Source organism: Cloeon dipterum, chromosome 3 (assembly GCF_949628265.1).
Source record: "Cloeon dipterum chromosome 3, ieCloDipt1.1, whole genome shotgun sequence".
Lineage (NCBI taxonomy): Eukaryota > Metazoa > Arthropoda > Insecta > Ephemeroptera > Baetidae > Cloeon > Cloeon dipterum.
Genome location: NC_088788.1, coordinates 27,357,977 through 27,380,540, shown reverse-complemented (window position 1 = coordinate 27,380,540; position 22,564 = coordinate 27,357,977). Strand labels below are relative to the sequence as shown.

Sequence of the window (22,564 nt, the reverse complement as noted above, 5' to 3'; positions counted from 1 at the left end):
TTTTGGCGTCGTTTCTCGCATCCAAATGCACACATTTGCGCCAAACAAACGCCTGTTTTTGCTCGCAGAAATTAGGCGATCACGGGAAATAATGGAACGACCCATTACTGTCGAATTGACATTAAATTAAACGCCAAACTATTGCAAATTGTATTCTCCAAAGCGGCTGCTGAGTTTCCCAATTAGGAAGGTCTTTTCGATAAAGGAAGTCAGCTTGCGATTGGCTCGCGGAGCAGAGAGAAGTATTCAGCGCAAAACCAGAACAGCATGGTCTCCTGCTCGCGAAGGCATTTTTCAGATTATTATTATATGGCTGGTGGATCACCTTGAAAAGGATTGCCAGCCTCGCTCGCTCGCACACATTCGCCGCAGAGGAGAAGAGTAAAAAATAATATGTGAGCTGGCTACAAAGGCGAGCGCGCACAAAACATACAAAACGGCGTCTCTCCTTTACCTTTGCCGTTCAAGGGGAGGATAGGTTGTAATTGAGGACGTTATTAACATGCAAATTAGACGCCGGAATTGCGTGATCACCACTCTTATCACCGGCCGGAGCATGCACTCTTTCTCTGAATTTATATCGGTTCCTTTACGTCCAGGTAATGAATACGATATGCACGGACGAGTCGATTATGCACATCTCGGTATGCCGCCTTTTCCCACAGTGTCGAGCACTTTTCATTTAATTTGCATCGGCTGTTTTATAAATTTATAGTACCGGTTTGTTTGTGCCACTGGCTTTGGCACAGTGTCAAATGGAAAAGAAGGCTTTGGATACGATTTCTTGAAGGAAATTTCGATAATGGCGCTCAGCTAAGTTAGGATAAGTTTTCACGTTCTAAAACAAGCAAAACGGCTGATAGGGTTAAAGGAAACTGCACGTAGCGTTGCTCTTTGAAGTTATCCTTTCCTCAACAGACGCAATTTCCACCTTCAGTAAGGGACGGGCGAGCGAGAGGAATTTCCCCGCACGACAGGCCGTCTGAGTGACTGCGACTAACGCAAAGCAACTTTATACATTTGGCGAGGCGGTACTGTTACGAAAATGCCATTCGCCTGCTGCTGCTGCTGCTGCTTTTCAGAACCAGTCACACCGTAAATGCAATCTTTCAATTCATACAATCTTTCCTCGTTTGCTCGTCGTGATGGAATATCGCGAGAGTTGCTACATACATCTTTCATACGCCGCCGCATATATATAAAATTTGCTACTTTTTCATAGCCTCGCACAAGGTATAGAATTGCCATCAACAAACGAGTCTCTCATCCTATGTACACGCAGAGGAATGAAATATCGGCAATATCGATCAAGCAGCGCGATTGGACAAGTTCCAATTACTTTTAGCTGTGAGATTAAGCGCTCTCTGAATCACTCGTCTCCGCGGGTAATACACATTTTCACATATAGCGATATGAAAAAAGTTGGTTGCAATTTTCCTCGGTGGGATTTCGATAAGAAGTTGGCGGCATCTCGCGCATCTGCGGCAAAATTGGCTTCGTCCTCTCGCTCCGTGCCGTTTTTAATGACGCAAAGGGTTGAAGTCACGCAGCGACGGCCGAATGGCCGGCAGTCAGCCAATCTGGAAGCTGGCTGGCTGGCTGTTCAGGGTTCGGCCGACTTATCGCAACATCTTTTTTCTCTCATTCTCCTGCAGCCCCACCTTTCTCAGCTCCATGAGTCTGCAAACGATGCAAATCACGTTTTTGCTATTGCGAGGTTGCCTGCAAGCCGTGCGGCGATGAAAATAAAAGCCGTTCTGTTCTGCCTGCACTGCCACATTATAGTGTAAGGCACGCCACTTGAGGATTGAGCCAGCGTCTCTCTGTAATTGGAGTGGACGTTTATTATCGCCATTTTTGCTCTCCGGGGCTCGCTTAATTAATGGCCCGGAGTGATTCTTCAGCAAACAACACACGAGACATGCGTGCTCACCAGCAGTAGAAACTTAAGAAAACGGATAATAAAAGGACAGCTAGTGCCGTCTTGAGGATAAACAATCAAAGATTATCTCCGAGGCCCTTAGTGTACAAAAACAATTTAAGAAAGAACCGTCCACCGGGAATGAAGGCTACTTTTTCAAAATTGACTCTATAATGTAATATTATGTTTGTCATTAGTGGAATCTAGTTCCAACAACAATTAAAAAAAAATGTTGAAATTGGATAATTTGTTAAATCCCATTTTTATGAGGCAAATATTTCAATTGGCACCGGCTTATCTTGAGTTGCCAGGGTACACACGTCATCGTCAGTCTGGGAGTGACCCAGAGTGTGGCGTGCTCAACCCGGCCAGGTCACGGCCATCGGCCTTTCCATCGGCCCGCGACGATAGAGCGATTAATAAACAATAATTAAAAATTAGAGCAATCACGTGAATCGCGTCGAAGGAGACGGATGAAAATGCAAACACATTGGCACATATAATTCGATCAAGGAGCATAATAATATATAATGCACAATAATAACAAGCTTGTAGACAGTGACGTGAGTGATAAAACATTCGTAAAGGTAAAACAGAACTCTAGAGACCCAATTAACCTCAACATACTGAGTTTAAACGTGCAGGGACTGAAAAATCCAGACAAATTCAATTTTTTCATGACATTTGTAAGCCAAATTAAACCCCAACCCCATATTATAGCGATCTCAGAGCATTGGCTCGATAAATACGAGGTTCTCAAATTTAAACTAAAGGGCTACAAAAACATGGCGTGCTACGGAAGAATAAAACGAGAAAGGGGAGGAGTATTATTACTAGTCAATGAAATATTGAACTGTAAAATTAAAAATGTTAAAACAAGCTCAAAGGAATTCCTCTTCGAAATATGCGGCGTCAAAATGGAAATCAATGACATAGTTGTGCATGTATTCTCAATCTACAGACCATCAAATCCTGATTCAAATTCAAAAATTGGCCAGTTCTTTGTGCACCTTGAAAACACAATTGAAAAATATAGATGCAAGGGCGAAATTCTTATTGCGGGAGATCTTAACATCGATTATTTGCGTCGGGAAAAAAATTCAATTCAACTGGAAAACATCCTCCATAGCTACGACACCGTCGTTATAAACGCTGGAAAAGTAACTAGGCCCAATGAAAATCCCAATTCAGGCTCCCTAATAGACTATGTAATAGCAAGCCCGCTTCTTGTCGATCCGGGAAATTTCCAAATAGTAAACCTATCTTTCTCTGATCATATGGCAATATCGGCAAATTTGAAAATCGAAGCTAGCATTTGGAAGGATATATTTATCCACGCGAGGAAATATTCAGACCACAAATTAAATAAATTGATTGACATGTTAGAATCTGAGAACTGGCATGATGTATATGCAGTTAAAACTGCCGACGAAAAATGCGAATCATTTGTAACACTGTTAGTCAAGTATTTTGAGCTATGCTTCCCTATTACCCGTGCCTTAAAACGAGCGAACAAACTAAATAAAGCAGAGTTATCTGATCACACCCGCCTGCAACAAGCCGAACTTAGAGACCTCGCGGATGAAATTCAATCAGAGCGTAATCCTGAAAGCAAAGACAAGCTTAGAAAGGCGTACAAAAATCTAAAAAGTTATGTCTCGTATTGCATTAACAATGACATTAAAAAATTTAATGATCAGAAAATAGCACGAGCCGAAAATAAATCACGGACAGCCTGGAATATATTATAAATGAAATGTGTTACACTAAAAGCGTTGACAGAATTGACAATGTCATTATTGGAGGAGCGAAGATCGTAGATAAAAAAACAATAGCTAATAAGTTAAACCAACACTTTGTAGTTCCTGTCCCTCCGAATCCAAATCATGAATATGTCCATCCCCCAGTTCAAATTTGTGATAAATTCTATCTAGCCTCAACAAGTGAGGCAGAAATTTACGCAATCATACAAAAACTCCAAACTAAAAAATCTTATGGCTGGGACGGTATCTCGGTGGAAATCCTGAAAAAAATCGCTCTCCAAATTGTAGTTCCTCTTTGTCATGTGATTAATGCCTCCCTTAACTCTGGTAAATTTCCAAAGAACATGAAGTTGTCAAAGATTATTCCGGTCTTTAAAAAAGGCTCTAAGACTGACATTCAAAATTATAGACCAATAGCAGTCACTTCGTCTATTTCAAAAACATTTGAAAAAGTCTATTTAGCACGACTTGAGAACCATCTAATGCGAAATAATTTAATTTCTGCTGAACAGCATGGTTTCCAGAAAGGTAAAAGCACAAATTCTGCGTTGTTCGAATTTATCAACCTAGTTACCTGTTCAATGGAGGCTAAAGAGCGAGTCAATGTGATCCTGTACGATTTTAGTAACGCATTTGGCACCCTATATCCTCAGCTTTTGTTAAAAAAACTTGAAATGTATGGTCTGAATGAAACTGCCATTAGCTGGCTACAAAGTTTCATGTTGGATCGTGAACAATATGTCGAGCTAAAAGAGATTGATGGAAATCATCTCAAAACAATAAATTCAAGTGTTTTAAAATCTAGTATGGGTATACCGCAGGGCACCACGCTTGGCCCAAACTGCTTCACCAATTTTGTGAATGATTTTCCACTTCAGATAGTGATCGCAACACTAATAATGTTTGCTGATGATTCTACTGTAATAATTCGCGGTGCTAATTGTATAGACGTCAATTCGAAATCATTACAGGCCAACGAGGAAATTGTAAACTATGCTGATTTAAACTTCCTAACGCTAAACGGGAAGAAAACTAAAATGGTCCAAATGCATACCACCCAAACAAAAAATATTATTCAGCCAGTGATTATAGTGAATGATGAAAAAGTGGACGTTGTGAAATCCAGTAAACTGCTGGGAGTGTACATAAACGAAAATCTAAACTGGGAAGAACAATGTAACAGTGTCGCGGCCAAACTGCGTAGTGTAACCTACCTGTTCACAATGCTATATGGCAAAGTGTCTAAGACGGCTTTAAAACAGGTGTACGCGGCCTATGCGCAAAGTCACATTCTGTACTCAATCGTGATATGGGGGGGCTCCTGCCACATGAAAACCGTGTTCACTGCCCAAAAAAGAGTGATTCGGGCCATGTGCGGCAAGTATTATGGGAGGAGCAACAGACCCTTAGAGTCCTGTCGTGACCTCTTTCGTGAGCTTAATATCATGACAGTTTATTCCTTGTACATCCATGAGTGTATGAAATTCCTCAAAAAGTACCCCGCAGAATTTCCAAAATGTAGAGACGTTCCACATGTAGGCGGTATACCCACTCGCAGAAAAGAAAATAACGCATGTTACAATGACCTGTACGTTAAACCATGTAATTTGAAACAGGCGGTGCAAAACCCAGCGAGCATGATACCGAGACTCTTCAACGCGCTTCCAAGTTCAATTAAGTTAATTGATGATAGCAAAGAGTTTATCTCCAATGTCAAGCAGCTGGTTTTGCACCACCAATTCTATGACCTGGACGAATTTTTCTGTCTGTAATTATTATTTTTTATGTCTGTGATATTATGTTTAACAGCCCAAAAAGGCTACACCTGACTTATTTTAAGAGCCACCCCTGTAAATATTTGGCTTAACAAAATAAAAGAATATCTGAATCTGAATCTTATTATTTTAGCTCGTACCAAGTCATTCAGCTTTTCCTCTCGTGAATTATGGAATTTTCGAGAGATGAATGAACTCTCTGAACTAAAATATAGTCCCCAAATCCGTTCTATGTATTAAGCTAAAATATTCACAGAGAGAGAAAACTCCTCTCTGATTTTTATCTCCATCCGGATTTTCAGTGTGCACATTTGCATGAGCGCGCACACAGCGCTGCATGTTATCTGTCCGGCATGCAGAGTCGAGTCTGGAGCCAAAGTGCACGAATACGTCTGCCTGCAGAGCGAGTGTTTGCACTTTATTACTCTCTATTGTATGCGCACTAAGGTGACCGTGAAAGATAAGACTGCAGCGCGATGCAGCCGACGACGAAACGTGAACGGACGCTTCCCAACCCTCCCTTGGCGCGGCTCGCACATAAATTTTCCAAAGTGTGTCCTCCTGCGCCGGGCGGCACAAACGTAGACGGATTTAAAATAATAGCTTGGACATGATTTATCATTCTGGCCGGTAATTAATTACCCCAGCTCGTGCAGGATCGGCCATTTATCATGCGACTAGCCGTTTTTATTTATGCTTTCGCACGCTATTCGCACCGCTTTTTGATACGCTCTGCTCACTAGATGGGTGGTTTTGCGCAAATTTACGGTGGTCGGCGCTGGAATCAGGGTTGAATTTGACGTTGGCAGGGAAAACGAGAGCCCCGGAAATGTTCTATTCATCTCGAACATTTTCCTGGTTAAAAAAGCGTGCAGTATTGAAGGCCTGACAAAGATAATTCTTATAATGAACAAAAAATCCTTTGGGTAAAGTTTCATCGTACATGGGAAATTTTTATTTGCTCATTTAAAAGGCAGGATTGCATTTCTGGACTAAGAATAGTTTGAATTAATCTCTATATTTATGAAGAACGGGGTCGTTTCATTTTACCGAGAACTTAGATGAAAATGCGTAGTTGCGTCCATCATTGCTGCGGTGTTGCATCAAAGTAGACACACACCTACACAATTAATTGTCACTTTCCTTCGACAAACTACGCACAAGTTTCTAATCCCATTTTGATCCCTTTATGTTGCAGGACCCGCTTGATGCCCTACATATTATCCGCGTGAAAAAGCAGAAACTGGCACGTCAGGAATACACAAACCATCCTGACGTACCCCACACCGTTGGACCCTTTGCACGTTCGGACAGGGCGAGCGTTATATATCGCTTGGATCACCCCCGAATGGACCTGAAGCACGAGTCACCGAGCGCTGCCGCTATGATGTTCCGTGGAGGTGGCGGAGCGGTCCCCATGCCTCTGACCAAGAGCCCGCTCTCAGAGGGCATGCTGCGGATGCAAGACATAAAAACAGAGCCGCGCACCAGCTCTCCATGCAGCGACCAACCCACAAGCAGCAAGCGGGCCCACCCCGACGAGGGATGGGCTCCCTCGCCGGGACAGACTTCCCTTGACCCTCTCTCGCCATCGTCCACATTCCAGAGCGCCAACAGCTCCGGCGGCCCGCCCGGCGGCTCCCAGGGGTTCCACATGACCAATGGGTACTCTTCTTCAGTATCCAACTGCAGCTACGACCCTTACAGCCCCAACGGAAAACATGGTGAGTACAACAATAACATTTTTCATATTCACCAGTATTTGTTTGGCACTGTTTCGTAAATCAGCGACGGTTTAAATCGCTATAACTTGTATCACTGTTATTTAATGTTTACTTTGAGGTTTGAAAATAATAATAAAAATTTCTAAATAAAAAATCGTACCATTTCAATTCATAAAATAAATAGATTTCAATTAGAGCAGGAAAGATTCGTTTTGGAAACCACGCCTGTTTCAATTAATGCAATCTGCTAAAGGAGTGAACAAACATTCGCGAATTGATAGAGGCGTGACAAATGACGCGGAACCCGTGTTCCCGCTCGATCCCAGCTGGCGTCTCGCACACCTGACTAGCGCTCGGCACGGTTGATTTAATAGATTACATCTCGCACTCGCATGCGACACAATAGACCGTGTTGGTCCAAAAGATTAAAGGATTAACCGCCGTTTCAAGTAGCGTATATGCGCGTGTGTGTGTGTGTTTTTATATCACGCTGGTGGCTGAGACGCTTGCTTGTGATATGTGTGCATAGCTAAACAGATTTCTCAGGCGAAAGAGACGAGAGAGCAGGTTTAATCCGCAGCACAACCAGCCGTATATTTGCGACGTGAAAGAGATTTCAGAAGTTGTGGCTGATGTAGGGAATATCAATTTTTGCAAGATGGACTGGATAGTCTAAAAAATATTGTTTTATGGATATCCTCCCGTTTTTTTAATTGATTTTAAAAGTATTTGATTTACCAAACAGAGCAAATGGTATTAAAAAAAAAAATAATAGGTCTCAGCCGCGAGATTTAGAGCGGCAGCTGGTGGGACTGGCTTAGCCAAGTTTTTTCCCGGCTGTGGCTGGCCATTTTTACTGGCGGCTGAAAATATTTTAAACGTGAAGTTTTATAGTGTGCTTCACGGCCCGAAGTTCCGAAAGACATTTTGTTCTCCTGCGCTTTTTAATTTTTGACCCTTTTTCACCGGCGGCTGGCGCAGCTTAGCCAGATTCACGGCGGCTGGCGCTGCGCGGCTGGCTGATTGTGGGACCTCTGGAATAAATTAGTAAAAAAGTGCGTTTTTCAATTTCAATTCAGTTTTAATTCACCAAACAAGTCATTATACATATAAAATGAAATCAGAACAATAAATTCAACTTAAACAAATCAAGTCAATAATTCATGGCTCAGAGATTATTCGCAATATCGTGCCGAATTCTTGCGCCAGGGAGTGTTTAGGCAGTGCGAAAGCCTGGTTTTTGCTCGTCGGAGCTGCCTGGGCCATTTCAGGGGCATCGTCCTCGCGCGCACTCAGAGAAAAGGGATCTTAAAACAAGGCAGGGTGGCGCATTTGGGGCGGGCGGCGCGCCGGAGACGTCACCGAAACAGAACGAAAATCGATGTTGTGCGAGGGCATGGTCGCGCGCTGCTTGCCGCCGCCGCTACGCGAGTGCAGAACAGGGCGTGGATGGATGGATTGCACGCAGATGTATGGGCCGCTTTTAGGGCTCCCACCAAATTCTGGATCTATCGATCAGGCTGGGAAACTAAGATAATTATTTTCTATACATGCTTCAAAAATCAGGAAAATGGGATAAAATTTTAGGATATCATGGTGTTTGCTGTATCTGAACAGCTGACAGATAATTGCAATGATTAAAATACCTTACCTTTATTCCTCCCTTTCTTAACTTTCACTAAATATTTTCTAAAAAAACTGTACCGTCTCAGATATTTTCTTTAAAGCAATAACGTCTTCCGAACATTTGACACATTTAAAATGAATATTAGCTGAAATCTTCAAATTTCCGGAATAATCGGCGTGAAATGGTTGGCTACTATTTTGAATCTGAGAACTTTCAAAAATACGGCTGGCGCACAGCAACGGAGCTTTGCCCGCATGCGGCAGCCTCGGGTGTCGATTGGCGAAATGTTTGTGGCACAGGACGGGCCTGGCGCGCTGATAAAAGCGAAAAAGGATGCTGGCTGCGTGCACAAGGCGCAGAATCTGCACGGCTGGCCCGGGCTAGAGGATGGATGGGCGGCAATACAAGTGGGTACCATATCGAGCGGGCACACAAAAGACGCGCGCGCGAGGTTAGCGACCCCGCTCAACATTTTACGCACTGGCCTAGGTCAGGGTTAGCAAGGGGAAGAGGAGCCATTTCGACAGCCGTCCTCCGAAGTGGGCGTTGGCTGCCTAATGCACTTTAAATTGGCCGGGTCTTCTCAGCAAACGATGCACCCGCGAGGCGTGCATTTTTCGCAGAAGCAATTACCATGATGATGCTGCTGCCGGCCTGGCTTGCCGGGCAATTAGCCGAGCAGTGTTTTTCGCTCCAGAGTAGAGCAGTTGGGTAATGGAGATTACAACCCGCCCATGTGGATTCACTGGCAAGTAGAATTCCGTGTAGTTTCCGTACAACTGTAATATTGGAGCTATTTTTTGATGCGTCACAAGGTCTGACAAAGTTTTAAGGGTTGCTGAATTAATAAACAAATAATATTTAATGGAAGCTTCGTCCTGCGATGAGTTCACAAATGCAAAAGCTCTGTACATGCGTTGCATCCTGTTCTCGTTGATAAATATGGGCATAATTTTGAAAACGGAAGAGCCCCTGTTTGTTCCGCAGTGGTAGCAACATGTCGACGAAATTAGCCACGCACACAAGCGCACTGTGACACACCGCAGGCTTTTTGGCCCAATTGCGAAACGACGCACACGGCGTCGCCTAGCGCACCACCGCATTTATATCATCATATACAAACGTGGGTCGCGCGGAAGCACTAATTGCAATGAAAAGCGAACAAAAACGATCGCTCGACGGTAATGTAACGTGCTCATCAAGTATGCATGCCCGACAGAAAGGTTCGTTTTCCGCAGCTGCACACGCATCCAATTAATTTGGAGCGAATCGACAGAACCGTGCAACAAACACATGCAGGTGCTTGTGTGTTTGTAATGCGCCCTGAGCGAGATAAAAGCAAAGGGTTCGCTTGTGCAACACTCGCATACGTGTTCAATATCGCTAAGTATAGAAGAGACGTGGCGGCGTCTATGTCTCTAATCTATTCCTACGCCATATAGCTCTCTCTCTCTCTCTCTCTCTCTCTCTCTAGCAAGACGCTTCTGATTAATGAGCTTTCTTGCGTATAAAATATTGTCCGTGCAGCTGTCATTCGCTTGAAGATGGATGCTCCTTATTTTTGTTATTTGTGTGGCTGCTGCACGAGGTGGAAAATGAATATCAGCCGCCGAGGTTCATTGTGAGGGTAAATTGCGCGTCAAGAACACTCCCGCCTTGGAAATTTTGATGCGATTGAAAAGGTTAAGACAAGCCGCTAACGACCTTTCGTTTGCCTCCGTCAGATGTTCGTGAATATTCCTTGCTCTATCAAAGCCGTATGAGGAATCATTACGGTTAAGAAAATACGGCATGGTGTTTTTTTTTTTCTTTTGAAATCTGTAACCATATCAAAATTATGGCATATAGTTGTGCTTTCCCATTGATTGTGAAAGAGGACATAAACTCTTGCCGCAAAATCAAAGGGGACAGACATTTTTTAATTAAATTTATGCTGAAGTTCTGTAACGGGCTGTCAGGAGTTTGCCTGACGATATCACGATCAATAATATTGTGTACCGCTATGTGACGGTGTAATTTTTTCGGCGCCCACTGGGGAGAGCGGAGGGAGAAACTCAGGTAAAAATAGAGGCACCTCACGAGCCTCCCTCTCTCGAGCGCGACCTCTCGCACACACATTCGCTTTCCCGACGAAACGCTAGCAAGAGAGTGCTTCTCTCGCTCCCCCGCTCGTCCCTCTAAGTAGCCGTGATGCTTGAAAAGAATCAAATCGAGCAAATTCAAAAGTAACTCTTTAACTCTGCAGTGCAAATAATGTCCTCTTAATTAACTCGCAAGCGATTTCAATCAAGCTATCGTACTCGATTAATTACAGCGTACAATCTCCTGTCGATTCATGAGAGTGGGTTTGGTGGCTGGCATAATTTTCGCTAATGCGTGTGCCGCTGCTGGTGTTTGTTTTGCGCGCGCAAGGAGTTCAACAGCATGTAGCAACAGACTTTAGACTAGCGCAACCCTATACGTAGAGAGTATGATCCAACTCACTCAGACATGCAGCTAATGAGAGCTGCTGCGCTTGCTAGTCGGCACAAAAAGAACATGCAGACGTCTCCCGTGGCGAAATAATTGGCCAAGCTTTGATCTTGCAATTTAGACGTCAGAGCTGCGAGACTAGCAGTTTGTCCTCTGCCAACATCGGATGGCCCGCCAATTATGAACGGAATTCTGCAGTTTCCGGCTGGTGGCTCTCGAGCCATTGCAGCTTTCAAAAGCCGGGCAGGATCCAAGTTTTAGAAGCTGGGCATTGATCGATTTTGTGACTTTCCCTGCTCCGCAGCCGCATCGGACCTTTAAGCGTGGAACTTTTCTCCCAAGAGAGGCCGTTCCGCGGAAAGAATGAGGGCCGTTGTGCATGTATGCCTCGACTTCGGTAGCTATATAATCCTTTGGAAGCAGCCTCTAAATGGCGGAGCAAATATCATTAGCTGACCTTTATGCTAGTCCCCGGTGGATGAGCGGGCAGAAAAAGCGCGGCGGCGGCGGCTCTTTCGACTTGAATGCCTGCCACGGCGCAGATATGGGGTTAGGAAGAAATCTTCAGCTCTCTTTTACCCAGTCGGCGTTTTTCGCCCGCAGTAACAAGGTAGAGAAAGTGCAAGTTGAACTGCCAGAGTAAGACTCAATGGGCTGTAGGCCGCCGGTGTTAGTAGGCCAACCGAGGCATGAAGCGTGTCACGTACATTAACGGGCTTGAATTGCAACTTTGGCGAATGACGCGAGTGCCTGGCAGAAACACAAAAGCGAAAATTAATGCTGTTCATCATCCGACTTGCACTGAGGTGCGAATAATATGTCTATCGGCAGGACGGCAGGCAGGCAGGTTGGAGGGGCGAAACTGCCTCAACTGCAAAAGCTGTTTGCTCACTTTCACGTGCAAGAAAACGAGAAGAAGCGGTTTTGCTGCTTCTGTCGTCAGCCACGTCCTGGATTTTTGCCACTTTGCTATTTGCACAAGGGGTTTTAGTATCGACGATATGGCGCAATATTGAACGTAAATAATATTACTGATCGTTTTGTTTAATTAGCATTGTAGTTAATGAAATTATTTCATTTTCGAGATGACTCACACCATTTCCCCACAAATTAGCAAACAAATTACCGTTGTTATAAATGTGGTACATTGCTGCTCGTTAGCACACTAACCGTCGGACGAATTAAAATATCTGGCATCGCGCACCGCCTCATCTTTCGCTCGTAATTGAACAATTTATGGCGCAGCGAGAAGAATGCCGAGACTGCTCTCGCCAAATCGGCCGGCCGGCGTACTTTGCTGGCTCTCGATTTCTGCACAGCGCCGTAAAGTGAAATCGGGCCGCTTTTGCCGCTGCATTGGCCGTCGAATCGCACATGTGGGCTCACACTAACGTGGCTGTTGCGCTCTAGAAATCACAGAGACCGACCGTCGCGAGACAGTTGGCCGGACAAAGAAAGGATTGGAACAAAGGCGAGTGTGCGGTTACAATTCCTGGCCTCTGTTATGCAAGACCGCAACAATGGACCAAAGGGTGGCTGGCTCGGCAGACGCTGAACGAATTAACCGCTTTTCTGCAAAATTTCCGTCGAGTTACGACAGCAGTTCGCTGAGCTTTGTCATCAGCTGAGAGTTAGGAAAATGCTGCTGTGGAAGTTTTTAGAGGATATTGCGGAAAAGGGAGAAGACTACAAAGGATTGTGTGAGTTCATTATGGTTGAGAGCAAAGCTCATCCTAACTGGATTTCAACTTAGTTTATTTGTGGGCACTCTGGCTTTTAGATTCGCGGCGTCAAAATTAAAAATAAAATAACATATAAGTGGAAAAACATGGTGATTGCAAGAACTAGTTCCCTTTTGCAAGATTAACCTTACTGCACATTGTTATTATCATGATTATAGCATTTGTGTCACTCTCCGATGTTTAAATCTGTTGGTGTTCAGGTCAGTTGAATGAAACACAGCTAATTCAATAACAAGAGACTAACTCAGCTACTTTTCTTTATTTCACAAATTCAACGAGAGGTCTAAAAATCTAGCTTGTGAACTTCATGAGTTCATGACACGATTATTTTGGAGTTTATTTGAATCATAATCATTGCTGTGTACATTTGTTCAGGAAGAAAATTTGTTAGAATCAGTCAATTGGAAAAGTAAATTTTCACTTAATTATAGAATATTTAATTAACATATATTTGCAAAGGGTAAATCGGAATTAAAGTTCTGGAACTTTCATGAGTGTGGTAGAACTTACTAGCGATACATAATTATGAAAGTCTCTGACACATAGAAGTGGGGAGAATCACCACATCTCTTTTGCGTTCTGGTAAATAATGCAGTCCAATTAGAATTGCAATAATGAAGGAGTGCAGAGAATTTGCGCCACGTGTAGGCGATTGCATGTAACTTCTGCTGGTGGTAATGCGAGCATATTTATCACTCATGCTGCCAAGGTGATCCACCTCTATTCACATTTTGCCCTGGCTGCTTTTTTATTCTGTATCCTGATTTACTTGAGGCCGAACGTCACGATAATCAATCATAAATGCCGCTTAATTAACGTACGGCCGCGAGAGATTTGCTCGGGATTATCAGCGCCAGGGTTGAAGCTGCCACTGGGAACGTTTTCAGAATCCGAGCCTCGAGAATAATGCATCATTATCGAAAGTGACTGTGCAGAAGCAGCCTTTAGTAAAAATTTCTAATCAAAAGGACTGTGTGGTGGCTTCAAGAAGTTTTATTATCCAAACATGATTTGGCGCGCTGATTCGGGATTTTTATTGCGCTGACGATCGCCCCGAGCAAAAGCTTTTCATTTTGCACGCAGAATTCGCATGCCGCTCCAAGACCATTATGAGCAACAAACACGCCACGCTGTGTTTCTTTGCAGAGCCTCTGACGGTGGGAACATTTTTTGCCACCGAGAAAAGCAGGAAAACGCTCAATTAAAAATAAAATCTCTGCCAGAAGTCGAGGAAATGAGTTCAGAAATCATTAGAGAACGCGCTAATGGCTACCATCTCGCGCAGAAAAATAACTGTTGCTCGTCTAGTAAAAAAGTCTGCAGTTCGTCGGAATAAGAGGCAAAAGTTTCAACTCTTGCACCTAAAATTAGCAGGCTCCGAATTGCAACTCTTTCGGTGCCAAATTCACCAGCCATCTGCTCATGACCGGTGGCCTACTTTACGAGAATAAACCAACCTGTACGTGCTGCTTGCTTGCTCGCCGGCCGCCAGAGAGTGACATTTTACGCTCAAGACGAGTTTGTGCGGTGTACCTTCTCAGGTGACCTTTTTCTGCAAAATGGCGCCCGACTTTTACTTTCTGGCAATTACGCCGTTTTCCCTCTGATCCGCGGGCGATCCGCCGGAGAGATGAATGGGCCATTTACACTAACATGCTGCAAATAAATAATCAAGATTGCTGGGTCCGACATGTGTGCGTGCTTTGATCAGCCAGCCGTGCTGAGCTCGCCCACGTCCATTGTTTTTATTTCTATAGGAAAGCGCAGGTTCATCGCCAGAGACTTGCTAAAACGCGGGCCGAAAGATTACAACGTTTTCTGCTGATGTTTTAAATAAGTGAATCTATCTGCAATTGTCCAATAATATTTTTTAATTAAAGATATAACTTCAAAATTATCTGTAAATATCCCTGCAGACTGCTAAACAATTAAATCTGTTTTGAACTGTAAAAAATCAATAAAAATTGAGTGAAAATCTGTTATAGTCTATATAGTATTACAATTTAATGTAATCTTGTTCTTCTTAAAGTTGGGCAAACACCATAGAATGCATACAAGCCCGTGTTCATCAGGTGGCTCCTTCTGTACAGTACAGGCAACTGCATTTTTGCGCATCACCATATTTGTCCTGTGGCCGCACTTCCTCGCTTTGACCGCACAAATGGCCAGGCCTTTTAATTGGATGCAGCACAAGAGGATGTCGGCGGCAGATAAATCGCATGAATAAAGAGACACACAAATGCGTTCTCGGAAATCGATTCCCTGGGGTGTCTTTCTCCTTTTTATATTCGCCGTGTGTTCATTCTTAAGTGGCATTCGTGTTTATGCGCGCACAGCACAAGCAGCAAAGAAGAAAGTTTATCTTTATCTGCAGCACAGGAAGAAGCCATTGAATGATAAAGAAACTCTTTCTCTGGCGGCGGAGAAGAGCGGAAAGTGCATAGGCGTCAAAGGAAACAGCAACCCTTTAGCCGACCGAAATTATTTCGGCTCTTCCCCCGCAGCTGCGCTGCTTTCTCGCTCATTTAAGAAAGATTCGAGTTTCCGACTAGCACCTGCTCTCTCTCCGCGTGTGAACAACTAAAAATACTCTCTGCCCGCATGCCGTGGTGTTGGAGCCGCACACGCTGAATAAATTGAAACAGTCAAGGACATACGGGGTGCGATTACAACCCTTCATACGGGCTGAATCAATCAGCCGATACCGGGTAACAGTCATTCATCACTCTCCACACTCTGGAGGATTCTCTCAGCGTGTCAGATGCCGAGCTATAGGTCGATTAAAGTCCTCTTCAAACCCATATGGGTAATAAGTGAGCCTAATTTATAATTCAAGAATTATGCAGTTTTTAATGTCAAAAATACATATTAAATCGCATAAAAGCGTTCAATATACTGCAATTGATAAAATTTAATGAAAATTAGAACACGCTAACGATACACATACGAACACATGTTTGCAAGGCACGTCCGTCACGATTTTTCATTGTTCATTTTGTAAGGAAATGACTCCAGCTTCGTTTTCAAATAATTTGACAACCATATCAACTTCAATTATGGCAATCGCACTATTTCTTTAATTGAAAATTTAGTTCCGTAAAAATTGATATACATTAATTTTAACTCTATGTATTTAAGAAAAAATGAAAAGCTCCATTTTTTATTTCAATTGAACTCATGGACGTCACAAATTATGAAAAAAAAACGTTTTTTCCTTTGACGTGTCTCGTGTCACTGCAAAGCGGTGTCTCCTTTGGAGAGGATCGCATGCATGTGGGTAATTATTTTGCAAATATGGGGCGCGTTGTTCAAACCGAAGGCGATGCACTTGCGTCTCCAATTAAGGCTGCGCTCGCTCGCCCCCGCGTCGACAACAATAATAACAGCAGCAGCCTCACTCAAGTGCGAGCAAGTCGTGCTCATCGCCATATTGGGGTCACTGCGGTGAGCAGACACCGTGAGTGACGTCACTTAGCTGCGAGAGAGAGAGAGAGTGTTTCCAATGGCAATCAACGTTCAAGAGGCGAAATTTCTTCTTTCTTGTGGGTAAAGGTGGCTCGACTCACTTTCTGCCTGCATAACAGACGCTGGTGAGCAAAAAAATAACAAATGCACTTCCGTGCAATCGTCCGCGACTGGTGCTGCTTGCTACCTTGGAAGGTAGCCAGACAATTGAAATCAACGCTTGTTCCTGAAACGGTCGTTCTTGTAGCCAAATTTCCCAAGGTGAACTGTTAGAAAAAAAATCATATTTTCTGTTTGCCTAGTAGCTATATACCTGCATCAATATCAATGAAAATAAATCATAAAGACAACCGCACACACTTAAAATCGCTTTTGACATTCATTCTTGTGACAAGGATTATGTAAATGAGGTGAAATTCGTCAGGCCTTATTCTCGTGTCTGCGGGAAAGAGTGGACAGTAATAAAATTCAAGCACCGCGAGACACGAACAGGATGCTTCTCGGTGCCGTGTTCTTCAAAGTGCATTTTTTGGCGTGGCCGCCGAAACCTCGCGAGCAGACAATGGCCAGGAGTGAATGTTTAGCTTACAAATCAATGACCCAGGGTTCATTGTCAGCGTCGAGGAAGTGTTGTTCTCGCTTTTCAGGCTCAGGCTGGTTCCTTACTCAGCCTTGATGGGCACTTTCAAAACTGCCAGCGTTTGACACAAGGCTGCGCGGGCTATAACGCGCCGAACCGTCTAATGGAAGCAATGCCCTTTCCAAGTTGCGCAAGAAAGGCTTGTTTAAAAAACGTAACTTGTAGGTTAAATTGTTTAGCAAGGAGAGCGGGGTGTTACTCAAGGGTAAAATTGGGAATGAAAATGTTGCTCCTGAAACATATTAATTGGTAACACAATACAGTGTAGTAACAGCTGTCTTGATGCCCTTATTTAAAGAATGTCGCAACAATGCTTGATGAAGAAAACAAAAAACACAAAAATTATTATTTCCTTGATAAAAACAGTTGAATGAAAACAAAAGCATTAGTCCACAAAACATAAAAGATGAATGTTAAAGGTTATCGATTATTAAAAATTTCCAAACGTCCCTTGCTCATTCTCATTGTGAGATGAAGCAGCATTCACACGTGTATTGATTTCACAGGGCAAATAAATATTATTTTCTCGGTCAAATGGTGTGCGAGCGAGAGTAAAAGGCGCCAATGCCGAGTAGGCGGTGTGTGTGCGAGAGCAAATAGCCCCGCGAGACCCGCTAACCCATTCATGCACACACTCATAATTCTGCTAACGCGCTCGCTGAGTCAAGCCAAGGCTTGCACAAGCGCGAATTCCTCACAGACCACCTTTCTAGTACATTATGTAGAGAAAGAAAGGTCTCTGACACTCTCCAAGCGTGCGTGCACAGCTCTAAAGCCAGCCAGGATAGTTTCTATTTGCCGAGGAAATTCGCACAAGATTTGCAACTTGTGGTGCCGAGCGATCTCACGTGGCGTTTTTTAGAAGGTGCGTTCTTCCAACGAAGGACGGCGCGCTTTTATAATTCCAGCGTGTGCCTCTTTGACTTGCAAAGTAGGTCGAATCTAACCAAGCAATTTTTCGCCAACACTATTTGCGTAGTGCCGCAAACGGAAAACAAAGGTCTGAAATATAAAAATGCCCCATTGACTAAATTTCACAATGCTTTCATATCAGATGAAAATGAAACTTGTTTTTAAATATAATCATTTTTTATTAATTTAATTTTTAAAGGTCTGGTTCTAGGTTATTCACTTGATAATTGCTGATTTAAAACATTGTGCTTGCTTTGTAGTTTCCTCCCATCTAAATAGGTCGATTATTCAGATACTAGCACTTAACGGCCAATTCTCTTGAGGCCAGCAACCCGTTCAGCTAGAGCACCCGACAGCAGAGTTTTATCGCACTTTCCTTGCACTAACCCTTTGCAGCGACTGGCATTCAAGTCAGTCAGGTCGACTAATTGTCTGCGGAGAAATCCAGCGGCTGGCCGGCCGTCGAGTTTGCATAAATCCAGCGCAGGTCATTAGCGGGTACAATTAAATCTTATCGGCCCGAGCCGGGTGAATAATTGCACGTATTACAGCAACACCCATCGTGTAATTGCCAAGTGCAGCTCGTGCGAGATGGGGGTATTGTGTTAGACCTCAGTATTTTATATACACACACTGCACGCCTGCACTAACGGAGGCGTCTCGTTAACGACACGAATTTCGCAGAATGCGCCACCCACCCCTTCGCTGCGAATCATCGTAATTAAAACGTGGACCGTGTGATCACAGACTAGAAAATGCTTCAGCCTTCCGCTCCGTCGGTTTTCAGGTTTTAATTGGTCTGAAAATGGAGCTCTGACGATGCCAGGTTTATGGAATCCACCCTTTCTCACCTAGAAGCTATGTGAAATGTATAATATGTATATTTACGTAGCTTTGCGGTCGTCGACCTCAATTGTGACAGGACCGACTTGCGGTGGGGGCTGCAAGCCGCAAAATATCATATTGACCGCGCATGCTAATCGAGTCAGGGGCAGCTAGGCTGACCCGCCGCATCAGATAGAAACAATAATATAAATTTTTTACGATCGTCGGTCCTCCCGAATTCGGTGGCGTTTATCGCACGTCGGATCTCTCGAGCCACCCCACGGAGGCGGCCGAGTTTCGTGAGACACGCGAGCCAACGGTCGGCGCTGAGCAAGGAAAAGCCGGCCGACACAGTATACAGTATCGGCCGGCCTATCTGCTTGGGGCGGGTGGCTGATAAATAAATTTATGCCCTCCCCGCTGAAAACGCACGAATCGATAGGCGGTGAACTGGGTTAACCTTATTGTACGCGGCAAGCGCCCCCGAAACACACACACAAAACAGACAAACCTTGCCACCACTGACTCACTGACTGGGCTGGAAAAGAGGAAAATCTAGATTTGTTGGTCATGCGTCAAAACTTAATTCGCAATGTTTTTCTATTATTTACGGTGGTTTCATTTGCTCCAAATAAAATAAATTTTGAATGGATCAAATTGCATTTTAAATATTGTCCCATAAGATCTCGAATGGAAAATAAAAACCTCTTTAAAGTGCTTTTTAATGCAGGCATGTAAATATCTCCCTTCGGAATATCAATGTGCTATGTAAGTCAATTTTTCGTGGCAGAGAAGGAAAATTGCCAATATCCCGAGTGTGCGAGCCAAATGCAGTATGTATATATACCGATTGCGGCTCTCTTAACTCCCGAGAGTTATGCAACCGCGCGAACCGCTCTTCCGCGCGGGTTGTATATCCGCGAACGGTGCAGGCGCTCGCTTGCCAGACTGCGTCGGTGTAATCCGTTGCTTGAGGCGCTGCGGCTCTCGGGCTCGGCAAAGGACGCGTTTTATTCAATTTTCTGCCGCGACTTGCAGCCAAGTGGGCGGAAAATGCGGCCTCAAAGAAAGTGTATAAATAAGCCACGATGCGTAATGCAAGAGCAATGGAGCGATCGGGACCAAATAGATTCGCAAAGGAAAGGAGAAACTCGAGATGACTTGACAATGTGATGGATTTTTTAAATCTCATTTCATATTTGCTCATTTTCTCGTATGCTTTCTGGAAGGCCTGCATCGAATAGTGTTTCCGATACATTAACTAATTTCAAAATAAAACTTCCCGAAAAAATAAAACAATTTGTTGTGTTCACTCAACCTTTATTTTTAGTGCTTCTTGAGAATGGCTAAAAGTTTAGATGAGATAAAAAAATATAAATCGAGCTGCTTTTCAAACTAAACTCCTTAGATCAATTAAGGTCGGAGGCCTTGCTAAGATGCCAAATCTAGATCTGGATTTGCAAGTTCATGCTGGCTGATTGATTGATCCAGTCTCGTGGTGTAATGATGTCGGCCGGTGTTGCAACCGAGAGCGATTACGCCTGCTGTCACACAGCGTCGTCTTTACCTCTTTTCTCTGTGCCAGCGCGCCCCTCCCCCAGATTTTCAGTCCCGGATGCAAAATAGCGTGTGAGCAATCAATTGGACATTATTTATTGCTTTTCTTGCTCGCTCTGTCTCGCTTTTCGCGCACTATGCCTGTGTGGGAGGCGCACATTCACATTGTTGGCGAGCCGACTTGCCCGTGGTGAGTGCAACATCAGATTTTCAGTCTGTTTGCCACAGGCCGGCCGAAACTCGTTTGCCGCGTCAGGGAAAATGGATAGCGGCGATAAATAAGTGGACGTCCACTTTGACTTGCAGAAAAATGGAAATAAAAGGGGAAATGAGAAATAATACGGCCGGGGTCGAGAAACTCCCGCCTCTGATTGACGAATTTTTCTGTGTTGTCGATAGATACGGCTGTAAATTAAAAGTAGATGTTTCTATTATGATTGTAAAAAAACTGGATCACATAAAAATTTTGCAAAGGATTTATTAGTGTTGTCTGTTCTCACCCAAGTCACAAGTTCATTTATGGTACATAATATCAGAATATCTTTTCTTGAACTCTTTTAAGGACATACAACCCGATTAGTGCACCTTGCCTGTTGCTCAAATTTAAAAGTTATAAAATATTTGAATGAATTAGTTTTTTAGAGTTGGGCGCTCCTCTTTCCTTTAAAGTCTTTAACTTTTAGTTATAGTCTTGTTTCGAAATGAAAGCAGCTTACTCAGTTTTCCTAATTTCTCCTTCAAAATATGAATATGTATGAAATGGCTTTTTTATGCACTATATAACTCAACTAACCAGAAATATCTTCCAATAATTTTCAGCCAAATTTCCATTAAAAAATTAATAGAGCCGGTTGTTCGCGCACTCCAAAGGCGGAGAAAGCTGCTCATTTTCATTTGAAGGAAGCGTATCGCCGCCAAAGTGGTTAATAATTAACAAACGCTTTATGTGCACTGGGCGAGACCGCCGAGCGTAGCCAATGGGCCAGTGCAGCGGCGGAGAAAAGACCGGCGCGCCCCACACCACCGCCTCTCAATATTTGCATTTACTCAATATTTTAATATTTATTCCATCAAGGTCGCCGGGCGAAAAGAAGCTCCGCAGTAATGTCACTGGCCTGCGAGGCACCCATATTACGCATCCTCAGCTCAGGTGCGCCGACGGGGGAATTCCCACACCTTTCCTCCAGTTTTATCGGCCGTAAACTAATGCGCAGCGGGTGGCGTTACACGCCAAATTGAAACGAGCCCACACAAATTGGAATGTTTTAAAAGATTGCGACACTAAACTGGTTTTAATGTGCCCTAATGTCTTGGGGAGAGAAATACATTAGCTATCAAATTCTTAGAATTCATGATCGAAGGGTTGAATTGTTTTTAAAGTGATTCTACAATAATTGCTACATTGTAAAATCATTTTCAAATAAATTCCTCCCACGAGGTATTTTCAATTTATGGGTTGAATTGTGTTTATATGCATTTTTTTATTTCTCTTTTTTTTTAAATGTATCTTGGCCAGATTCGTCGCATTGCAATGTTTGAATCCTCTGTTTCCTTTTTATATATTATGCCTCATTTCTGTCCGAATTAGAGCTCTTTGAGTTGGCACGTGAGACTGATTCTAGAAGCGTCCGGCTCGCAATTCGCACGCTGCTGGTTCGTTTGCTTTTGCGGGGCAGATAAAAATTGTGCTTGTCAGCGAGAGGCCGTGATGCCGCCGCCGTCTAGCCAGGGTCGTTTGTCTTCCCGAGCTCGTCCTGAGAAAATTGGCAGGTGACAAAAGGCCTGTTTGATAAAGAGGTGTTCTTTTTACGTCGCCGTAATAACGCGGCTCGCCTCCCTTGCTTTATCACCGGCTTGATTGCAAATTGTCTTGCCGGCCGACGGAGAGACGCGTTATGAATAATTTCCGCACCGTCATCGCTCTGCTTCTCGCCCGCGTGTCCAATCCGTCCGCTATCACTCATCGCCGCTTTTTTCAATCCGCCACCTTTTTTCGCTTTTAATTAAGCGAGCCGTAAAGAAGGCAGGCAGGGTATGTAATAAAATTGCAACTACTCCAGTAGAGCGTGTGTGAGAAAAGGCGCCAGAGAACAGCGACTATTGGTTCGAGTGCCTTCGCACAGATGGCGCGAGCGCCCAGC

General features: G+C 43.8%; 1 protein-coding gene across 4 annotated transcripts in view; it reads left to right on the top strand.

Moving 5' to 3' along the window:
• Positions 1-22,564, top strand: part of LOC135940896 (ecdysone receptor-like) — a 92,762-nt gene that overhangs the window by 40,949 nt on the left and 29,249 nt on the right. For all 4 annotated transcript variants that reach the window (XM_065486012.1, XM_065486010.1, XM_065486011.1 and 1 more), the window contains one exon: positions 6,658-7,183. In XM_065486012.1, the coding sequence (XP_065342084.1) occupies positions 6,808-7,183 (376 nt within the window). In that variant the 5' untranslated portion in view covers positions 6,658-6,807. The remainder of the gene's footprint in view (positions 1-6,657; positions 7,184-22,564) is intronic.